At 44.4% G+C, this 20,992-nt stretch overlaps 1 protein-coding gene across 2 annotated transcripts in view; it reads right to left on the bottom strand.

Annotated features, from left to right (window-relative positions):
* MMP24 (matrix metallopeptidase 24) overlaps positions 1-13,177 on the bottom strand; it is a 40,182-nt gene extending 27,005 nt beyond the window's left edge. Inside the window, exon 1 of one of the 2 annotated variants that reach the window (XM_036902470.2) lies at positions 12,935-13,177. In XM_036902470.2, coding sequence (XP_036758365.1) covers positions 12,935-13,162 — 228 coding nt within the window. In that variant the 5' untranslated portion in view covers positions 13,163-13,177. Of the gene's footprint in view, positions 1-12,547; positions 12,660-12,934 lie in introns of those variants that run through there. The other variant, XM_036902471.2, reaches the window with a different exon arrangement.
* Positions 13,178-20,992: the final 7,815 nt, after the last annotated feature.

The raw sequence follows: 20,992 nt of genomic DNA, 5'->3' as shown, positions 1-20,992 counted from the left end.
TAGTGAGTAATAAACATGAAAGCACCAAGCACAATTCTTGGTATCTATTAGAGGTTGAAAAAAGTTCGCTGAAATTCAATCTATTGTGGTTTACTTCTATGCTTGATGAAGCAATAAGCTCCATTGTCCCATCTGAGAAAAGGTAAAATCGACTAAAGGGAAAAAGCCCCATTTAGTTTTAAACAGAATGACCTACCTTTTATCTTTTTACAGCTAGATCCATTAATCAATCACCAGCTGTGTTAGAAGTCTAATCTTTACAGCTCAGGTAACTAACTCTAAGATGTCTGTCACCCTTGAAGTGCTGCGAGAGGTGTAAACCCAGAGGAAAGTGAGAAATATCTCAGAGTGTGAGCAGGGACCAAAATAGCTGGGCAGAACCAAAGATGTAGAGATCAGAGGCAATTCAGTGTGATGGGTCTGCTGGCCAGAAGGCGGGATCTTGGTTCCTGAGAAGCCAAAGCTGAGCTGTTCAGTAGTGGCAGGCAAAGGAGAGAGCAGAGAATAACAAGGAGAAAAAATATGGCCCAAAGACGGAAGAAAGCGGCAGACAGCAGAGGCGGTGGTGAGATTAGCAGTGGCGATACAGGCAGCAAGGAGCGATTGGCTGGCAGTGCAGCTCTTGCTCCTGGAAAACAGAGGTGGCCACGGGGCAGGAGGGAGGGGAAGATGGATCCATTAAAACAGCGTGGTCTCCTGCAGGTATTCCGGAGCTGTGCAGCTGGTGGTGTGTGAGTCTGGAGAACCAGTGGGGAGTGAGTAGTATCAGGTGTTTGGTTAGGAGTGCAGTGGGCTGGAAGGTGCTATCAGAAAGGCTGGACGTAAAAATCTACAAAGGGCCAGGCAGGAAGATGTCACATTTGGAAGCATGGGTTAGAATGCGGAAGAAAGAGTAAAAGGCCTGATCATAGAGTTCGGGCAGCTGCAGTCATCATCTAGGTTGATGGTGTGAGCAACTGAAATAAGGCATTGATTTCAACATGCACAGGAATTCTAAGTGCAGTTCTAGAGTTGTATGTGTAGAGGGACAGTGGCAACTTAGAGCATGACTAAGGGAGAGTGGCCAGCAGAGTGAGGGAACTTGTCCTTTCAGGAAAGACGGGTGATGTTTAGGCTGGAGAAGGGAGGGCTGCAGGGGGTGTGACAGTCTTCAAAAAGCCAAGTGGCTATGGATGAAGATTTATTCTGTTAGCGCAGAAGGCAAAACTAAGACCAGCACAGGAGATTACAGGACATGGGTCTTGACTCATGTGTAAGAAACAACTTTTTAACAGAGATTTCTAATTATAGTAATAACTATAAAAGCTACTGTTATTAAGACATCTACTATATACCTAGCATTGTGCTAGGCACTCTAGAATGGAGTGACCCCACAAGGCAGGAATTGTGATCCCCAATTGGCAGGTGAGGAAACTGAGGTTCAGAGAGGCTAAGTAACCATCAAAAGCTGCAAAGCTAGTAAGTGACAGGAGTCAAACCCAGATCTATCTGAAACCAGGGGTTCCACACTGTCAGACTACTGGAGGCATCCCTTTCCCCTCCCAGGACTTCCTACACTTCACACTCCTAAAGAGCAAGGTCTCATCTCAGAGCATAGTGAGCTCAATGCTCTTCTGGGGTGATGCCTATGGCCAGGGGGTGCACCACTACCTCCCCCGGTATCAAGCAGAAGCCTCTCCTCCCTCTCCTTCACTGACCATATCTGGTCTTTACCAAAGCACTAGTGGTTCTACCCTTAAATATACAATCTGTTTCTGTCTATTCATTCTTTCATTAAATATTTACTGAGAACCCACTATTGTGTACCAGTGGAAGAACCATGTGGTAATAAGTGCTATTAAAAAAAAGCAGATTAAGGAGATAGTGTTGGGACAACTGTTTTATAGAGGGTGGTCAGGAAAAGTCTCTCTGTGTAAGTAACATCTGAGCAAGAGACCTGAAGGAGGTGAAAGAATTACAAGAGGGAATGAAAGTGCCAGCACCCTGAGGTGGCTTCAAGGGCTTTCCATCAGGAGCTTTCAAGGGGTGCAGGGGGTGGAGGGGGGACAGGTGGTATTAGTCAAAGGGTACAAAGTTTGAGTTACAAAGGATTAATAAATCCTAGAGATATACTGTGTAGCATCATGCCTATAGTTAGCAATACTGTATTCTATACCTTAAACATTTCCTAAGAGGGCGGACCTTAAGTTAAAAATCCTCCTCCATAAAGAGGGCAGGAGGAACTTTTGGAGGAGATGGATTTGTTTATGGTATAGATTGTGGTGATGGTTTCACAGGTATATACTTATCTCCAACCTCATTAAATAGTATACATGAAATATGTACAACTTTTAAGTTTGTACCCCAATAAAGTGGTTTTAAAAAAACAAAGAGCCTTTGTGCCTTGGCCCCTGATGACCTCTGTAGCATCTTTTATCATTCCCCACCTAGTGCTCTGTGTTTTAATGTGTTCTGATTCTTCCAGACTCTTCCATGCTTCATTCCTTCTATCTAGATCATGCCCCTCTCTCTCTCCCGGGAAGCCTTGCCTGACCCCTTAACTTAGGAGTACCTCCTGTATCTCTTGCCAGCAGCCCTCCTTCTCATTATTGGTTCTTATCACAGAGTGTTGTAATCCCATGCTACATCACTGTCTCTTCTTCTTGACTATACAGTGCCTGGGGGCAGGGCCATAGTCGGCTTCATCACTATGCCCTGATACCTAGCACAGGCCTAGCACAGATACATATTTATTAAATGAAAATGAGTCAAAGTGTTCAGGAAGAGGGCATGTGATGCTGGTCAGAATGTGCTATGGAAGAGGATTTCTCAACCTCAGCACCATAGGTATTTTGGGCCAGACTATTTTTGTTATAGGGGGGCTGTAGGATGTTGAGCAGCATCCCTGGCTTCTTCAACTAGAATACTAGTGGCACTACCCCTCTGCCATGACAAACAAAATGTCTCCCAGAGGGTGGGCAAGACTGCCTCCAACTGAGAGCCACAACTATAGAGATTCCGAAATAGGGCTGCCTTAAATATCCTCCAAGGGTCTTTTCACCCCATTCTATGGTTTCGGGAAAGCACCAGGCATCAGTCCGTAGCCTTCCAGGCTGAGGCTTAGAGTGAGAGCTGCTTTCCTTATCTGGGTGAGGCAGACATGAGTGGGCTTGATGTGGTGTGTGGTGAGTGGTGAGGAGCCAGGCAGCCTGAGAGGACGTTCAGGGTCACGGTTAAACGCGTACACGCTGAAGACAGACTGTGCTGGGTTCAAATCCTAATTCTTCCATTTATCTGTTACCCGACCTTAGGCAAATCACAGCCTCTCTGAAGCTTCACATCATGTCATCAGCATGTGCCTCATGGAGTGGCTGTGAAGATTAAATCATAATCTGTATATAATACATGGTATTAAGTACTCAGTAAAAAATATGGCAGTAATAATTACTGTTATTTTCCTGATAGATGACAAACAGGTCTGAACACCTCACTGTTCTGTAGCACCAAACACGAAGGCTGTGCTTCTTGGGGTGCAGTCCTGGGTGTCACGGGCTACCAGCATTGCTCCATCTGTGGAGTGTGTTACAAGTGTATATTCCCAAATCCGATCCTAGGCCTATTAAATTAGACTGTCTGAGATTGGGAACTGGGAATCTGCCTTAAAAGAAGAAAGAGCATGAAAAATGATGCAGTTGCCTGCTAAAGTCTAGGACTCCTGCAGGAAGGACCCGTCACTGCTGGGAGCGATGACCCTGTGTCATGAAGAAATGGGATGTTAGGTTCAGTATCACCTTGAGTTTACTAAGGCAGGAAGTGTGTCACCCATTTAGAAGTGCCTTCTATTAAAATTGGCTCAGTGGTCCCTACGCTCTGGACCTTGGCTCTGCTATCATCTCTGGGTCCTTCGCCTGCCTATCTCCTTGGCCAATCCCGACGTTAGCAAATGGTTCATCAGCACCCCAGCACTGAGATTCCATTATGTTGTTGCATACTGGCATCAAGAGTGGCCTAATATCATCCTTCTCCATCCACTGACATGTTAGCTCAGTCCTTACAACTGGGTTTAAGCCTCAGTTTCCCTGTCTGACATGTAGGTCCTAAACTGAGATTGCTATGATCCTAATCTGTCTCTCAGGGTCTCAGATTCCCTGTCTAGTTCTCAGTCTTCTCCAGAAAGTGAGACTCTAACCCCTATATGCCTGGAATCTGGGTGGGGTCCTACCTGAAAAGATAGGTTGCTTGGGCCCAAGATGTCAGTCCAGGCCAAATATTACTTAACTTGCTATTTCTCTAGCTGAGTGTCCTTGGGCAAGTGACCTAACTTCTTTAAGTATCATTTTCTTTATCTGTTAGAGGATGAAAAAGAAGTGTTGTTAAGAGGATTCAGTGAGCTGATGCACTGTAGTAGGTAAAATAATGGTCTTTCAAAGATGTCTATGTTCTAATTTCTGGGCCCTGTTTATTACCTTACATGGCAAAGGAGTCTTTACAGATGTGACTAAGTTAAGGATCTTCAGGTGGGAGGTTATTTTAGATTATCAAGGAGGGCTCAGTGTAATCACAAGGGTCCTTAGAGAGAGGCTGGAGGGGCAGAGTCAGAGAAGGAGAAGCAGTGACGGAGGCAGACCTTGGAGGGATGCCATGGTGGAAGTGGGCCACAAGCCAGGGAACGTGGGTGGCCTCTAGAAGCTGCAAAAGGTAAGGTACAGATTCTCCCTAAATCCTCTTGAAGGAATACAGCCCTATCAACACCTTGATTTTAGTTTCATAAATCCCAATTCGGACTTCCGACCTACAGAACTGTAAGGTGATAAACTGGTGCTGTTGTAAGCCACCAAGTGTATGGTAATTTGTTTCAGTGGCAGTAGGAAACTAACGTGCATGTAATGCCCTTAGCAGGTTCTGGCCCATAGTTAACATTCTCATCTGTCTTCTTGATCCCACACTGTCCGGCAATAGGTTGACCACCCATTTGGTCACCGCTGCCAGCCCAGATCTCTTTAGTGACTCCTCATAGATGAACCCTATCACTGTGTCAGCTTCCTCCAACTCATGTTCCACCCAAACCCTGCTTTTTCCTCTACCCATACAATTGAGGCCCCAGCCTCACCGCCAAGCCCACCTCAGTTAACGAGTAATTTTTTAAAATGTCAAATTTGAAGGCTTAACCATTCCGGTATATAGAAAATGTACTGGTCAACATATTTAAGAGCTCATCTAATGTAACACACTTGTTTTGCAGAAAAGAAAACTAAATCTCAGGTAGAAATGACTCACCCAGAATCACAGAGCAAGTTGGTAGAGGAGCTGGAAATGGAGCCCAATGTACCTGCCTCCAAGGGAGGGTTCTGTTTGTCATACTACACCCTCTACACTAGCGCTGGTTTGCCTCCAAATGCTGTACCTTTTTTTTTTTTTTTTCACTTACAGCCAGTCTAAAAAGGGCCCTCAGGATCGCCCACAATGCCCAGCTTAGCTTCTTGACAAACACCTTAATGGCGCAGTGTTGCCTCTTGGCTGCCACCAGCTCCTGAGTGGGTGGTGAGTGCACTAGCGGGAATTCCCTGGCGCTCTGCACAATGTCCTTGGCCCGTTCCCAAGAGGCCACCACAAGCCAGATAATCACCACACCCGAGGAGATGGCACATTTGGGGTTTCAGGTCAGTACTGGGATGTCCGAGTTTTCCAGTTCTGGGGCAGCCTCCTCCCAAGGCCAGGAGTGTGGTCACACTCTCACTCTCTTGAGGAGGGAGAAGCCTTAATCTTCCTGGTGCCTTCCTGCAAATGTGCCAGTTCTCTGTCCCCTGGGGCCTGGCCTGTTGGTCAGTTAAGAAGAGGGAAGAGAGAAGACAAGGACTGTAGTCGAGCCTCAGTTTCTCATCTGTAACAGGCAGATGGCTGAACTAGATAACCTCTGAATAATCACATAAAATTCTATTATTTTGGCTCAGTTGGACTGAGTGTGAAGCCGATCTTCTGGTTCCTCAACGCCAGTTTTAATTCCAAGCTCCTTAGCATGCATGGCATTCCACAAGCTTTACAGTCGGACACCCATGCACCTGTCTAGCTTTGGTGTGTCCTGCCCACTTATTGCCCATCCTAAGGACCCCCTACTGTAGCTACTGATCTACTTGTGTTGCCTGAACACATTCTACAGTTTCCTTCCTCAGGCTTTTGCATCCCCTCTCCCTAGAAAGCCTTTCCCACATGCACTCTGGCCTCTCCCTGATGAACTATTAAATACCCTTCAAAGTGCAACTTGCCACTCCTTTGGGAGGGTGACCCAGGGTGAAATGGACTTCCTCTGTGCTCGTGCAAAGGTATCACATACACCCCTCATAGCATCTTTCATGTTACATTATAAACAGTGTTTCCCATGCTTGCTGCCCCTACCGAACCCTTCCTCATGCAGCTTACAGCCTGGTGGTGAAGAAAACATGGGAAGACTAAATGCTATCATCATAATCCTGATAGGTGGAATGAAGAAAGGAGAAGGCACTGTGAACGTGTGTGATGCAAGATGTAGGCTGTGACGTTGGGGATGGCCTCCCTGAGGATGTGACATCTCAGTAGAGACTTGTGTAGGAGTAGAAGAGGACTAGGTAAAGGTCAAAGAATGAGCACCTCAGGAAAAAGAATATATGACGGAATTCCTGAGATGAGAAGGAGCCTGCATATTAGAAAAAGAGAAGCCAGGGGTGCTGGAGTTTACGGAGAAGGTGGTATAAAAGGAAGCAAGAGAGGAGGGAAGGACTAGGCATACAGGGCCTCACAGGCCTTATTAAGCAGCATGGTGGGTGCTGGATATAAGGGGGTTCATAGGACTATTTATTTTACTTTCATGTGTGTTGGAGATTTTCCATAGGAATTAAAATGAAGAAGTGGTAGTAGTGTAGTAATAGTAATTTAACCTATGTCCTCAAAGCCATTTAAAGCAAGGTGAATGTGGTAGTAATCGGATCAGATTTTTTGTTTAAGATTTTTAAAATTTAAAGCACTTAGAAAGGCATAGAAATAATAAAACAAACCTTGGATAATCACCAACCAGCTTTGTTAAACCTTAACTTTTGCCATATCTGCTACAGATATAACTGACCCCTATGTAGATCTATTTTTGAAAGGTTTCTCTGGCTGCTGTTTGAAGGATTAGAGGTGGGCAGGTGAAACTGATCAGGTGGGAAATTTCTGAAGTCCAGATGAGACATGATAGAAGTTTAGAGCAAGATGGGAGGCAGTGGAGGTGGAGAGAGGCAGACAGGATCTATCCAGGGGGCTAGAATTGCTGAGGCGCAGTGCTGATTCTACTGAGGCAGGTGAGGAGAGGAGAAGGATAACTCCCGTCTTTCTGGCCCAGTTCTTGAGTGTTTGTGGCATAGAATTGCGTTTTGAATTATTATTGCTAACAAAAGTTGTTACTAACAATGCTTTGTTTTTATCTGACTACTTCCTTATAACAACATGTATATTTGAGAAAATATTACCTTTTATATGTATGGCTTTGCTGTTACATACGTATCTTACATATATATTATTGAAGCCAAGTTCAAAGTTGCCTTTTAAAATGAATGCATGGAATAATGAAGGAGAAAAAATACTGAAGACCTTGAATGGAATCAATCCTGAGGTCCAGAGAAACCAAGTGATTGTTCTAAACTCTCTCAGCTGGGGAGGGCCAGAGCTGGGATTCACAAATTTTATACATACACTATTTCCTAAAACAGGTATGCAGACCTAAGTTATGCTAGGAAAAAACTAAAGGCATCCAGGGCACGGGCCAGCAACCAGAACAGCTCCGGAGGAGGCCCCATTCTCTCCACACCTCCACACAGCTCTGAGCTGGTCACTTCTCTGCTCAGAAACCTTTAATGACTCCCTCAGCTGTTGGATAAAAGCCAGGTTCACAATCTGCTTTCAGCCTCCCCTTCCAGGCTCTTCTTCTCATGCACTCTTACTGGAAATAGCAAGTAACCTAATGCCCCAGGTGCATCAAATTATCTACTATTTCCTAAAAAGGCCAGGCACTTTTGTGGAGCCTTGGTTCATGGTTTTTCTTCTGTCTGGACTGCCCCACTCACTATACTCCATCCTTCTTCTCCCTCAAAGGTTCATCTCCGATACTAACCTTCTTCCTAAAACATTCTCTTACTTCCCCAACCTCAGCTGTGAACCTCATCCCTCCCACCTTGGTGCTCCTCAGACCTTGTTTATACCTCTAGCATGCATTCATTTATAATTCAAAGAAGGTACTGACTTGTGTGTGCCAAGCACTATTGAAAGAAATTGGTGGGGGACACACACAGTAAAATCAATTTAAAAGCATTTATCAAGTGTCTAAAATGTACCAGGCACTGTGTTAGGTACTGAGGAGACATTGGCTGCAGTTTATTAAGAATTGGTTCCTCTCATTTTGAGTTCAAACTATACCATGTTCTATGGTATAGCCTAGGAAAGGCTAGGCATTTCCTAAGATTAGTCTCTTTGGTACAATTATAATATGCTTTTCTTTGCTCTAAAACTACCTCTTTCAAGGACTAGAGTGGAACATACCTGAACGTAGAAAAGATGGGCTAAATCCAGAACAGGACAGTTTAGTGAAGAGAGGAAAGCATTTTAGACCAAGGACAGAAAATCCAACTTCTGGTCTTTGTGTTCCTTTTTATTAGCTACATATGGTTCCCTGGACAAGATGGGAACAAGTCACATCATCTCTCTGAGTCTCCATTTGCTCATCTATAAAATGAGGACAATATCTTCCTTATCTATGTCATGGTGGTGTTGCCAGGATCAAGTGGAGCCCCATATGTGAAAGCATCTGGAAAGAGCAAAGCACCTTACAGATATGAGGTTCTTAAAGTAATAGGGAGAGCCACAGTAATAATAAGAAAACGAATTTAAAATACACCAGACTAGGCAAGAATGAAGATATATTGTGGGCTATGATCATATTGAAATAAATTTTTGACTTGGGAATCCTCATAGGCCTACCTCACCCCCTAGACTCATTCAGGGCTCTAATTTTTGTTGACTATAGGTGCACACCAGAGACTGTTCTCCATCTGCCTAGAGCAGATCCCCTGAAACTGGTCTAGAGGGTATCTGTCATATGCTGGGTCCAGAAGTCACGCTTTCATTCATGTGGCCTGTGTTGATTGGCTTTTCTCTTTTTGCCTATGCTGATCTTCCTCAGAATCAAATTGGAAACTAGGTGGGCCAAAACACTATTTGTGGGACATTCTACTCAGCTAGTAATAAGAGAAAGAGATGCTTAAACAAACTAAACACAGGAAGCCAATTAGACAATCATTGGGACCCCCTGATGCGCAAAATACAAAAGAAAGACTCGAAGCAAAGGAGAAAACAGACAGAATGAATTTTTTTGTCTTTTGTCTTTTGGTAATGAAAGATCAATGACAGGAAATCAAAAGCCCAAGATAGTGAAAATGCTGTCATCTAAGAAGTCAGGAGACCAGGGGAAAGTTCTAGTTCTGAATCACCTTCTATCAAATTTAGTGTCCCAGGGCAACTCATGGCAAGTCAAGAAGTATCTATTAAATATTAGTGTGTGCTTATTTAGTGGTCTTTAAGGTCATGGCCACCTCTCAATTCCACGCTATTGTATGTCACTGCCATTAGGTGACAACCTACGCAACAGCTATGAAAGAGCCCAAGGTGAGAAGTGGTGGGACCACTGCCAAAAGGAATAACCTCTATTTTCAATGAAGGAAGGACAGGTCAATGAGTCCTATGCCTAAGATGGGTTTTAGAAGGGACCTTGAGACTCACATGCCCATAAGCATCTATATCAGATCCATGTAACTTTTGGCATAAGGGATAAAGAGTAAAATCACTAAATGCTTATAGGGAATAATTAATGATGAGCATTGAGAGTTAGAGACTGTGTTAGATCCAAAAAACAAAGTGTTTTGGTTGGGGAAGGCCTTGCCTAAGAATCACAACTCCCCCTACCCTCCCAAAATAATGTCTAAGTATTTTTAAAAAGTTAAATGGCAAACTGGCTGGGCTGCCTCAAAATGTTCCCCTGAGAAGAGACACATAAATGACCAGAGAAGTAAGGCAAAGTTTTCTGGAGGAGCAAAGCTCGGGCTGAAATTTAAGGAAAGGTTATGGGTGGATGGGTGGATCTACAGGTGTAAATAGCATGTGTAGATGTCCAGAGAGAGATGGGTAGCTTAGGATAAAGGAGAGACAAGGTTGTCTGGAGTAAGAATGTGTACAGATGAGCAGTGGGAAAGGCAGCATTCTAGTAAGGAGGTAGGGTGGAATCAGCTCCCCAGGCCTGGAAAGACAGAAAGAGGAGAAAGTAATATCACCTGCTGGAAAAGCAACAATATTTCTATAAGGTTTCAACCATGTGATTTACTAGTGTTCAAAGAAGGGATGATTAGGTGCAAACTGTTGAGAGAAGCAGTGGATGTAATTCACCTATCATTCAGAAAGTTTTGGAAAAATATATTAGATATTGAAAATGGAGTCAATGTGGAATTAAGGGTGGTGTTTTTATCAGGGCCTGAGCACACTTAGAGATCGGAAACAGTAGGTGGAAATGAATGGTCACTTCTCTGAATGAAAAGAGATTAAGAGTACAGGGGCCCCAGGAGATCATGCTGGGACCTGGCTGACTTAAATTTTTTATAAGTAATCCAGAAGAAGTAGAACAAAGTGAAAATTTCAGGACTACAGATAATATTAAGCCCTTTCAGGCAAGGAAATGCTCTGCCAAAAGAGAGAGAGAGTGCAAGAGCTGAAGGAAGGCACTGAGTGGGATGCAAAATAGCAGATAAACGTCAATGTGGGGAGATGTAAGGTAATGCACGCTGATAAAAATAATCCACATGTAGGGTGTTGGGTTCCAGGCTATCAGTTGACCCAGGAAAGGGATCAGGGAACTATTGCAGATTGTTTCCTAAAGGCACTGTCCTAATGTGTTGGGGTTGGGAAGGCTGACAAAAGGATAGGCAGAAGCAGAAAGGGACCTGAAAGCCAAAGAAGAAAACATCCTTCTGTTGTGCAAGACTGCAGGGTTCCATTCTGGGGACAATGGGAAGGTTTAGACAGTCTATTGAAAATTAAGGCCCAAGGATATCTAGAAAAGGGTAACTACAATGACTCAGAGGCAGAATGTGCCTATTCTAGGGGTGGCCTCTCATAAGGGGATAACTTAAATGTGAAAAGACAAAGGCTAAGAGAGGTGGAATAATCAAAGCCTACAAAGCTGCTAAGGCTAAGAAGTGGGTACACATAAACTTTCCCCAAATTTTCATTGATTTAAGTGAATGGCTTCCTCTAAATGCTTGGAATATTATAGGAATAAAAGGGTTCTGGAGTTGAGATTATATAGTCCCATCTCTTTATATTAAAGATAATAAAATTCAAGCCTGGAGAGGGCAAGGAAATGGCCCAAGGTCACAGAAAGCACCAGGGGCCAACATCCAACATCAGACTAGAGCCCAGGCCTCCTAAATGGCAGGTCAGGGTCTTTCCACCTCATCCTGTGCACTCAGGAAGACTAAAGGGATCTTTCTTTTTATAGGATATAAACTCATGAGATGCATTACTTTCAGATATAATAAAGCTGAAAACACAAACAGGCTAGGGAAAGTTTCCACTAAAAGTCAACGAGCAAATATAAGGTCTTTGGAAGACAACTACCAACTCAAGCTAAAGAGACTTTCTACACATTTCAGTTATTTTGAATCACATATCCCTTTGCAAGTCTGAAGAAATCTAGGGATTCTCTCCTACAAAAACACATTTGCACATGACAAATACAATTTTGCACAAAATTTCATGCCGAGAGTCCCATGACCAATTAAGAATCTCTGTTCCTGCATATTTTTCTGAACTAACAGACTGCCTGCTTCAACAAACACACTCCATCTCTTAGGATAACTGTGGCAGTCACTTTGATTTTCCTCAGCAAAAAAACAATGTCCCAACATCACTTATTAAAATTGCAGATCTCCAGGTTGAAAGAAACCAGAGAAATTACCTACTCCAGTTACCCCTTCTTTACTCCCATCATATAGAATAATGTCATAGTTAAAAATGTGGAGACTAGAGTCAGCCTGCCTAGGTCAGAATCCCAACTCCATCACTCACTATCTGTGTGACCTTGGGCAGTTACTTAAGCTCTCTGAATTTATATCCTCACCTGTAAAATGGGATAAGAATTACAACTATCTCATAGTTATGAGGATTAAATAATTCATATAAAACATACAGTGAGTGCTCAGTAAATGCTAGTCGACATTATTGTTATTATTATGCATATACCCATCCCATCCCCTCCTGGAGCTTTTGCTTGTACATGCCACTGATGAGCAGCTCACCACTTCCTAAGCTGGTTGAGCAGCTCCGATTGTTACAAACTTCTTCCTATATTGGGCTGAAATTTGTATCCTTGCAAAACCTACCCCCACCCGTTGGCCCTAATTCTGCCCTGTGGTGCCAAGCAGAGCAAGTCTATCCTTCCTCCACGTGACAACGCTTCAGATATGAAGACAGCGATCGAGTCCTTCCCCCTCATCCCCCCCCCCAACGCCCCTACCTCCTCTCTTCTCCAGCTTGCACATCCTCGGTTTCTTCTCCCAACCCACAACAGACTGCCTGCGCTTACTATTTACTCCGATGCGTTGTACGGTTTTCCTCACACATAGTCATGCAGGCCACACGCCCCACCGCCACCACAGCAATCCCGACCCTACAGCTCCGCCCCCCCGCTGCCCCTGTCCGCGGTGCTGAAGTGGCTCCGGGCCCCCGCGGCCCTTTCCAGCCCCAGCCCTGGGCTCCTGGCCCGGGCCCCAGACGCGGACCCCGCATGCCACCTCCGCGCCCCCGGCGGCGGGCGCGCCCAGCCCAAGCCCGGCCCCGGCGCCGCCCCCCGCCCTGCCCAGAGGCCCCGAGCCCGCGTCCTGGCCCGGCGCTCCAGCCGCACCTGCCCGGCGAAGGGCGCTTCCGCCTCGGCCGCCAGCGCCGCCGCCGCCGGGTCCCCGGCCCCCGCCGCAGCCGCTGCCGCCACCGCCGCCGCCCGCGCGGCGCCCGGGAGGCAGCAGAGCGCGGGCAGGAGCAGGAGCAGCCGCCCGGGGGCCCCCCAGCGGCTCCAGCGCCAGGCCCGGCCCGGCGGCGGCCCCGGCACGGCGCGGCCGCCCCGGCTCCTCGGCATCCCCGCGGCGGGGCCCGGCCGCCCGGCTGCGATGGCGGCGGCGGCGGCGGCTCCGGCCGGGTCCTCCCGCTGCAGCCGCTGAGGAGCCGCCGAGTCACGGCGCCGCGGACACGCGCCCGGCCCGCCTGTCTTCGCCGCCGCCGCCGCCTCGACCGCCAGCGCGCCCCCGCCTCCGCGCGCCCCGCCCCGGAGGGGGGCGGCGGGGGGCGCGGGGGCAGCACCCGAGCCGGACCCGCGGGGGCGCCGGCTCCCCGCCGGCCCTGGGGCACTGGCCGAGGCGCAGCGCAGGGGAGGGGGTCGCAGAGGCCAAAAGAGCAGCTCTGCAGGCAGTGTCCAAAGGGGTGAGGCTGGAGGAGGGGTCTGGGGGCAGCCCCGAGGGAGGCGAAGAGGCTAAATAAACAGTCCCCGAGACAGCGTCACGTGACGGCTAAGGGACAGATCCACGCGGTCGGGATCCAGAGCCGAAGCACTAGCCCTGGGGGAGAGGGTCTGCGGGGTGGCACTGGGGAGGGGGCTGTGAGAGACAGCCCCGGGGTACTGAGGAGCGGTCCTGGGGTAATGGCGGGGTTGCAGGAGAAGGAGCTAAAGAAAGGACCCAGGAGGGGAGTGTCTGAGAGGGTGGCGAGCGTGAGAAACTGAAGACTCGACCCGGGAGAGTTTGGTGGGGCCGGCCCAGCGACATTAGGTGAAATTAAGGTGAAGCTCATTCATTTCCTTAACCCCCAGAGGGGGACAGATCAACCAGCTGGGAAGATCATCTTTTATCCAAAACAACCAATATTTATCGGATACTTTCTATATATATGTAGGGTTTTCGGCTGCTTGGGATACAAGAAAAAAAAAAAAGGTTGATTCCCTGAAATGTAGAGGTTTAGAGCTTGGAGAGAAAATACAAGTGCAAAGAAACAGGGCAGCAAACACTAAGTGTCAAAAAGAATACAGGCAGGTGCTCCAGAGGTCAGGGAGACTCCATGGGGGCCTCCAGGGGGGAGTCAGGACAGGTTTATGGAGGGGGTGGGGCTCCAGCTGAGCCTTGAAGGGAAATGCAGAGGGAGTGCCAGGTAAGAAGATGAGGGTGTAGAGGATGTGGTTGGGGCAGTAGGTCAGTTTCTCTGGAGCGCAGGGTTCCTATAGGAATGTGCTGGGAAGTGAGGGAAATTCTAAAAGACTGAATCCTAAGATAATGAATTTGGGAATGTATGTTCTGAAGGGAAATGGTGTGTGTGGGGGGGTGATCAAAGGGTTTTTGTTGTTGTTGTTGAGCAGGATGATGTGTGGAAAATGGCTTTTTATAGTTACCTGGTAATTGGAGGGGTGGAAAGGGAACAGGCTTTAGACTCAGACCTATGTTCCAATCTTGGCTCTGTTCTATTTTTATAAAATGACACTGATGTTATTGTATAAGTGCTATTTGCTGTACGGATGAAGTGCCTGGCACTTAATAGATGTTAGTCCCCCTCCCAGAGCACAGAATAATGACCAGAGGAGGCAGAGATATTAGTTGGGAGACTATTACAATAGTCTAGGTATAAGGAAATAATAATAAACATATTTAATGCCAATTATGTATGAAGCAACTACAGTCTGTCTTATATCTCATTTAACCCTGCTAAGTAAACCCTATGAAATAGATGCTATTATTACCCCCAATTTAGGATAAAGAAGTGGAGGCTTTGAATAAGTTTGTCAAATTTGCGTGATTCACAAGTGGCAGAGCCGGAGCAGTCTGACATCAGAACCCATTTTTTTCTAGGATGGGCAAGGAAGAGACTTAAGAGACCCTGGGCAAGGAAGGAGAGGGAGTTTGGAGTGTCGGCAAGTCCAGAAAGATGGGTGGTGGTGCCTTTACAGAAATGAAGTATCATAAGGAGGTTGAGTATCATAAGGGCTTGAGAAAGGTGTCAGAGTTTTAAGTTTGCTGAAATTGAGATCCCTGAGATGGGTATAGGAATGAGTTCAGAAGAGGGTGGAGAATGGATATTTTGGAAACCTCCAATATGATAGTTGAAATGGAAAGACGAGTAGAAAAGAGCAAAAGGCTGAGTGAGGGCCTTATGTTGAGACATACATATTCAGTTTAAAGAGTGGTCAGAAAGATTGAACAGTATATGGGAAAAGATTGTGCGGTATATGGGAAAGGGGAGAAGTGTTTCAAGGAGAGAGAGTGGGGTTGGCAATGTCAGGGAGGTCACAGAGACTGAAGCCTGTGTACACCTCATTGAACTGAACAGCTCACTGTCTTCTAGGGAGATAGAGACATAAGCAAATCATTGTGGTTACATGGTAAATAATGACAGAGGTGGAAACAAAGTGTTGTGGAAACACTGACAAAAGAGAAATGAACTGGACAAAGTTGGAAGATTTGGGAGAAGGTATATTCCAAAAGGAGGAAATAGTACATTCAGTGAGTGAAAGGGAACAGACTGGTCTGAGCTTCTTAAGGACAAGATCTGTCTTACTCATCTCCTTACTCCTAAAGCCAAATGTTCACTGAACCACTAATGATGATGTAAGGCTAAAGTGGTCCACAGCCAGCTACCAAGGATGGTGGACATAGATGGCAGTGAGATCAGTGATAAAGAAGGAAGAGGTTGATATAAGCAAATGGATGCTTATCAAATGTAACCCTAAGGTAGGTCCCTAGTAGGTAAGGTCTAGAGACCACTGTGAAGCTAGCCTAAGAAGTGGTTTAGAAGGCTTCAGAGTAACACCCTGAGATGGAATCACCAGTGCACTGGATTCTTTTTTCCCTTGTTCATGAAAAAGCACTGGATGGACTTAAGAGTCAGATAACCTGAATTCAGTATTGGCTGTCACTAATTTGAAGGGCATCCTCGGGCATGTGATTTCTTGTTGAACTTTGGTGTCCTCATTTGTAAAGTAAAACTAATGACTCTACCCTCCTCTTCATAAGGAGGTCCACATGATGATTGGGATTCATTTCTTAAATGAATGGTATAGTTAACTGAGCAGATGTTAGGAAAAACTTAAGTATTGGTAATTTTATCAAGAAGCGTTTTATCAGTACCAGAGCCTGCTGTAGGGAAACTGGAGCCCTCTCTTTCCTGCACCTCCTCTCTTATTTCTTTTCAACAAATACTTGTTAAATATCTTTTGGGTGCTAGGTGAGCTGGGGATATGAAGAAGATTAAACTATAGCTGCTTCCTTTAGAAAGATGGTCAACTGGGGAGATAGACACTTACATAAATAGCAAGGAGATACCGTAACAGGTACTCCAAGAGAGAAAAGAAAAATATTGAGTTCAGACAGGAGGGAACAACTAACTGTCTAGACATGACAGAAGGTGAGAGGGGCCTTGAATGCCCAGCAGGAATTTGCTATGTAGAGTGGGAAGGGAACTGTATATATAAAGCACAAATATATATGAGTCCCATACTAAGGAGTTTTGACTTCATGTTCTAGGCCAGCAGTTCTCAAAGTGTGGCCCAGACCTTTTCAGGGGGTCTGTGAGATCAAAACTATTTTCATAATAATACTAAAGCATTATCTTTATTTTTAACTCTCGTTTTCTCATGAGCATAGTATATAGCTTTCCAGAGACTTTACAACAGAGTTCAGAAGTAGATATGAGAAGACAACTGTCTTCTATTAAGTCAGACATTAAACAGGTTTTCAAAAATGTAAAACAATGCCACTTTTCCCCATACATTTTTTTTTTGTTTTAGAAAATATAGTTATTTTTCACAGAAATGTTATTTATGTTAATAGGTTTATTATGTTATTTTTAATTAATATAAATATTTTTTAATTTCTCAGCTTTGATTTTGAGTGTGGTAATTATTGATAGATGTAATCCACATAAAAGCTTTTTAGAGTCCTCAATAATTTTTAAGAGTATAAAGGGATTTTTGATACCAAAAGGTTTTAGAACACTGTTTTAGGCAGTAGAACCTCACTGAAGGGTTTTGAGTAAAGGAATAGTGTGATAACATTCCAACAAATTGACAAAATTTGTTAACACCTCCTATGTGCCCGGTGCTGGGATAGAGCAGTAAACAGTTAAAATCAAACACTCTGCTTTCACAGAACTCACATTATACTGGGTATAACAGACAACAACAAAATAATTAATATATATAGTATGTTAGATAGTAATAGCTATTGAGAAAAGCAGGGAGTTAGGATATGAAGCTGAAAGGTGTGTGTGTGTGTATGTGGTGTGAAGTTTTGGACAGGGTGGTCAGGAAAGGTCTTAGTAAGAAGGCAAGTTTTCATTAAAGACCTGAAGGAACGAGGGAATGGACCATGTGGTTACCTGGGAGGAATTAATTCAGGCAGAGGGAACAGCAAGTGAGAAAGCTCTGAGGCAGGATCATGCCTGGCATGTTTGAGGAACAGCATGGAGACCAGTGTGTGGTTAGTATGGAATAAGGGTGAGCATATTAGGAGATGAGGGGTTCTCTACCTGAGATAAAAAGCCAGTGGATGTTTTGAGAATAGACACCATCTGACTTATCTTTAATAGAGCCACTCTGGTTGCTGTGCTGAGAATAGGTTGAAGAGCCATAAACAGAAAGGCCAGCTAGGAGGCTACTGCAGGGATCCAGGTGCAAGATGATGGTGGCCTGGGTCCAAGTGGGGATAGTGAGATAAAGTTGTTTTCTTGATAGATTTTGAAAGTAGAGTTGACAAAACATGGCAATAGATTGTATATGAGGTATGAGAAAAAGGAGTCAACACAAACCTTTTTGACCTAAGCAATTAGAAGAATGGATTTGCCATTAACTGATGTAAAGAAGGCTGCAGTAGGGACAGGTTTGAGGTGAAATATCAAGAATTTGGTTTTGGATATATTAAGTGGGAGTTGTCTATAAACACCCAAGTAGACTGTTTCATATGTGGGTCTGACTTCCGGAAAGAGGTCTAGACTGGAATATGAACTTGGAGCTTCTGAGAATAAACACAATATTTAAAAGCCAAGGGACCAGAAGAAATTACATGGGACATGAGTGGAGGTAGAAAAGAAAAGAGTTTTGATGACTCATTTGTGGGGCAACTCTAACATTTGCAAGTGGGGAAAGTGAAGAGGAATCAGCAAAGTATACCGAGAAGGAACAGGCAAAAAAGAAGAAAACGAGGAGAGGGAGAAATCTTGGAAGCTGAGTGAACAAAGTATAAGAGAGAGAGCAAACAACTATGTTAAATGATGCTTATGAATCAAATCATAAAAGATTAAGAAATGGTAATTGGATTAACCAATGTAGAGGTATTGGTGATCTTGAAAAGAGCATTTTTTGAGGTGGGTAGGGGACAAAATCAGATTGGAGTAAGTTCAAGAGAGAATTGTAGAGGAGTTGAAAATGTTCAGCACATATTTGGTCATACCAACCTCTCCCCTTGTACACAAACTCTTGATATTTCACCTCAAACCTGTCCCTCCTGCAGCCTTCTTTACATCAGTTAATGGCAAATCCATTCTTCTAATTGCTTAGGTCAGTGAAAAAGTTCAGAACCTTTTCCAATAGTTTTGTTACAAAGGGAATAGAAAATGTGGCAACTAGAGGAAGAAATTGAATTTTAAGAGGGTTATTTGTTTTTAAGATGGGAGAAATAATGTTTACATGCAAACTGCCCAGAAAAGAGTGAGTCATCGATGCTGCAGAAGAGAGAGCAGGATCGCTGCAGCAATGACCTGAGTGGGCAAGTGTAGCAGGGAGAGGTTGGTATGACCTAGGATAATCCATCCGTAGTAAGAGGAAAGGAGAGGGCTTACAGATTTGGTACCAGTGTGAAGAGATTAGAGAGGGAACTTATATTTTATTGTTTGCTTTTTGTCCAGCGCTGTGCTAGATGCTTTCCTCATAACAGTCCTTCACATAAGTGGGAGATGGATTATAAGGCTGTTGTAACAAGGCAAGAAAAGTTAAGAACTGAACTAAAGCTCATGAAGTTTTCTTCCCACCTTGCTCCCACCCCAAATCCCACTGGCTTCCCATCACAGATACCAGAACGTCTTCCATTTGGTGACAAAGATTCTTTGCTTGACCAAACTTTAGCCAGGCTTCTGAACCTTCTCCTAGGCCTAGCTGGGCACTTCTTTGTAAAATCTAGTTTTAGCAAGAACCCTGCTGAGTCATTTTAACCAGAAATCCCACCCTTGATATCTGGTCAGTTTCCTCATCCCGCACATTCCCCAGGTGATGTTTCATCACCTTGGCCTGATTTCAGAAAGAATCCAGTTAGGTCAGTTTAGCTAGAACCCCCCTTCATCCCTGATGTTTCTTCTTAGTAATTTTCATCCACAGTTCCTTGACTGTAAATTCCCATCGCCCATGCTGTATTTGGAGTTGAGCCTAATCTCTCCCTGACTGCAACATTCCATCGCAGCCCTCTATACCTATTGCAGTAGGCCCCCTCCCATGCACAAAGTCTTCCTTACCATGCTTTAACTACCATCATTGAACTGTTTTCATTGGGTAGGAAGAAACTAACTTGCCAGTTTGACCGCAGGTAGAGATGTTTCCTTCTTATAGAAGGAAACAGTTAAGTGGTCACAAGAATCTGTAGCATTGGGAAACTCTTGGTGCTGGAAGGCCCTAAGCTTGAAGCCAGGTGAAGTTACCCAAAAGGTAAGGACAAAAAGAAAACACAGGAATGGGGAACAGCAAAGTTTCTTAACTTCTCTCCTTCCTCTGAATTCCTATTGCAGCAGCTAACATTTAATGAGGGTTTATTATGTGGGAAGAGATTTATTTATATCACTTAATCCTCCCAACCATCCTATGAGGTGGATTCTAAGGAAAGGGCAGGAGGAGAAATGATTTACCCACTGACATATCTAGAAAACAGCAAAACCAGGAATAAAACCCAAGTGTCTGACACTAAAGCTTATGTCCTTAAGTCCTTGTACTTTTGTTTATTCATTAATTACCTAAAAAATTCTGTAAACATTAATAAACAGCCTTTCTGGAAGGTACTGTGGCAAGTGAGACAGTCTTCTCAGCTAAGACCTGAGCATGTATATGATGTGACAAATAACCACAACACATTACAATGCCCTGTAGGATTTCAGAGGCGGTGAGGTCACTCTGGCTGGGGAAAATGAGAGAAATCAAGGAAGGCCTACAGAAAGGAAGTAGCATTTGAAATACGCCTCCGTAAACAAATGTTTTTTAAACTAATTGTTTTATATGCAATATACACTGAACATTAGCACATGTGTTTAAAACTTATAAGCAATGGAAGACTGTGTGAAGTTTTAATTGGCAGAAAATGGGGGTAGAGGGAGGCATGGAGTAAGGAAAGAGTCCAGTTGTTGAGGATGTAGAGAGATCCTAGTTCAATCCCCCACCTTTGTCTCAAAATCCAGCCTCAAATAATTTGGGGGTTTCCCACTTAGATCTGTCCCTTAAAAATATGTTTAAAGTGATGTTCATTCAACAAAACAGTATGCAGCATTTTTTAAAAATGAGGAAGTACTTTATGAACTATTAGGAAATTATTTCCAAAATGTAATGTTAAATGAAGAAAAGCAAAGTGCAGGATACTGGGTATAACATGCTACAATTTGTGTAATAATGGGAAAAGTGTGTGTGTGTGTGTGTGTGTGTGTGTGTGTGTATTTGCTTGTTTATACATAAAATATGGAAGGATACCCAGGGCGCTGATTGCCTTCCTGGATGAAAACTATGGGCTTGAGGACAGGTTGAGAGGGAGATTTTTTCACTATTTGCCTTTTTGTGTCCTTTAACTTTTAACCATGTAGACATATTATCTATTCAAAATAAATAAATAAATACAAGTTGAACTTTTAAAAAACTAAGTGTGATAGTCTCTGAAGGCCATTGCCTGAAAAGAGGGCATATACT

The sequence above is a fragment of the Manis pentadactyla genome, chromosome 5, assembly GCF_030020395.1.
Source record: "Manis pentadactyla isolate mManPen7 chromosome 5, mManPen7.hap1, whole genome shotgun sequence".
Lineage (NCBI taxonomy): Eukaryota > Metazoa > Chordata > Mammalia > Pholidota > Manidae > Manis > Manis pentadactyla.
Note: the sequence above shows the minus strand (reverse complement) of the source record. Positions and strands in the feature narration are given on the sequence as shown.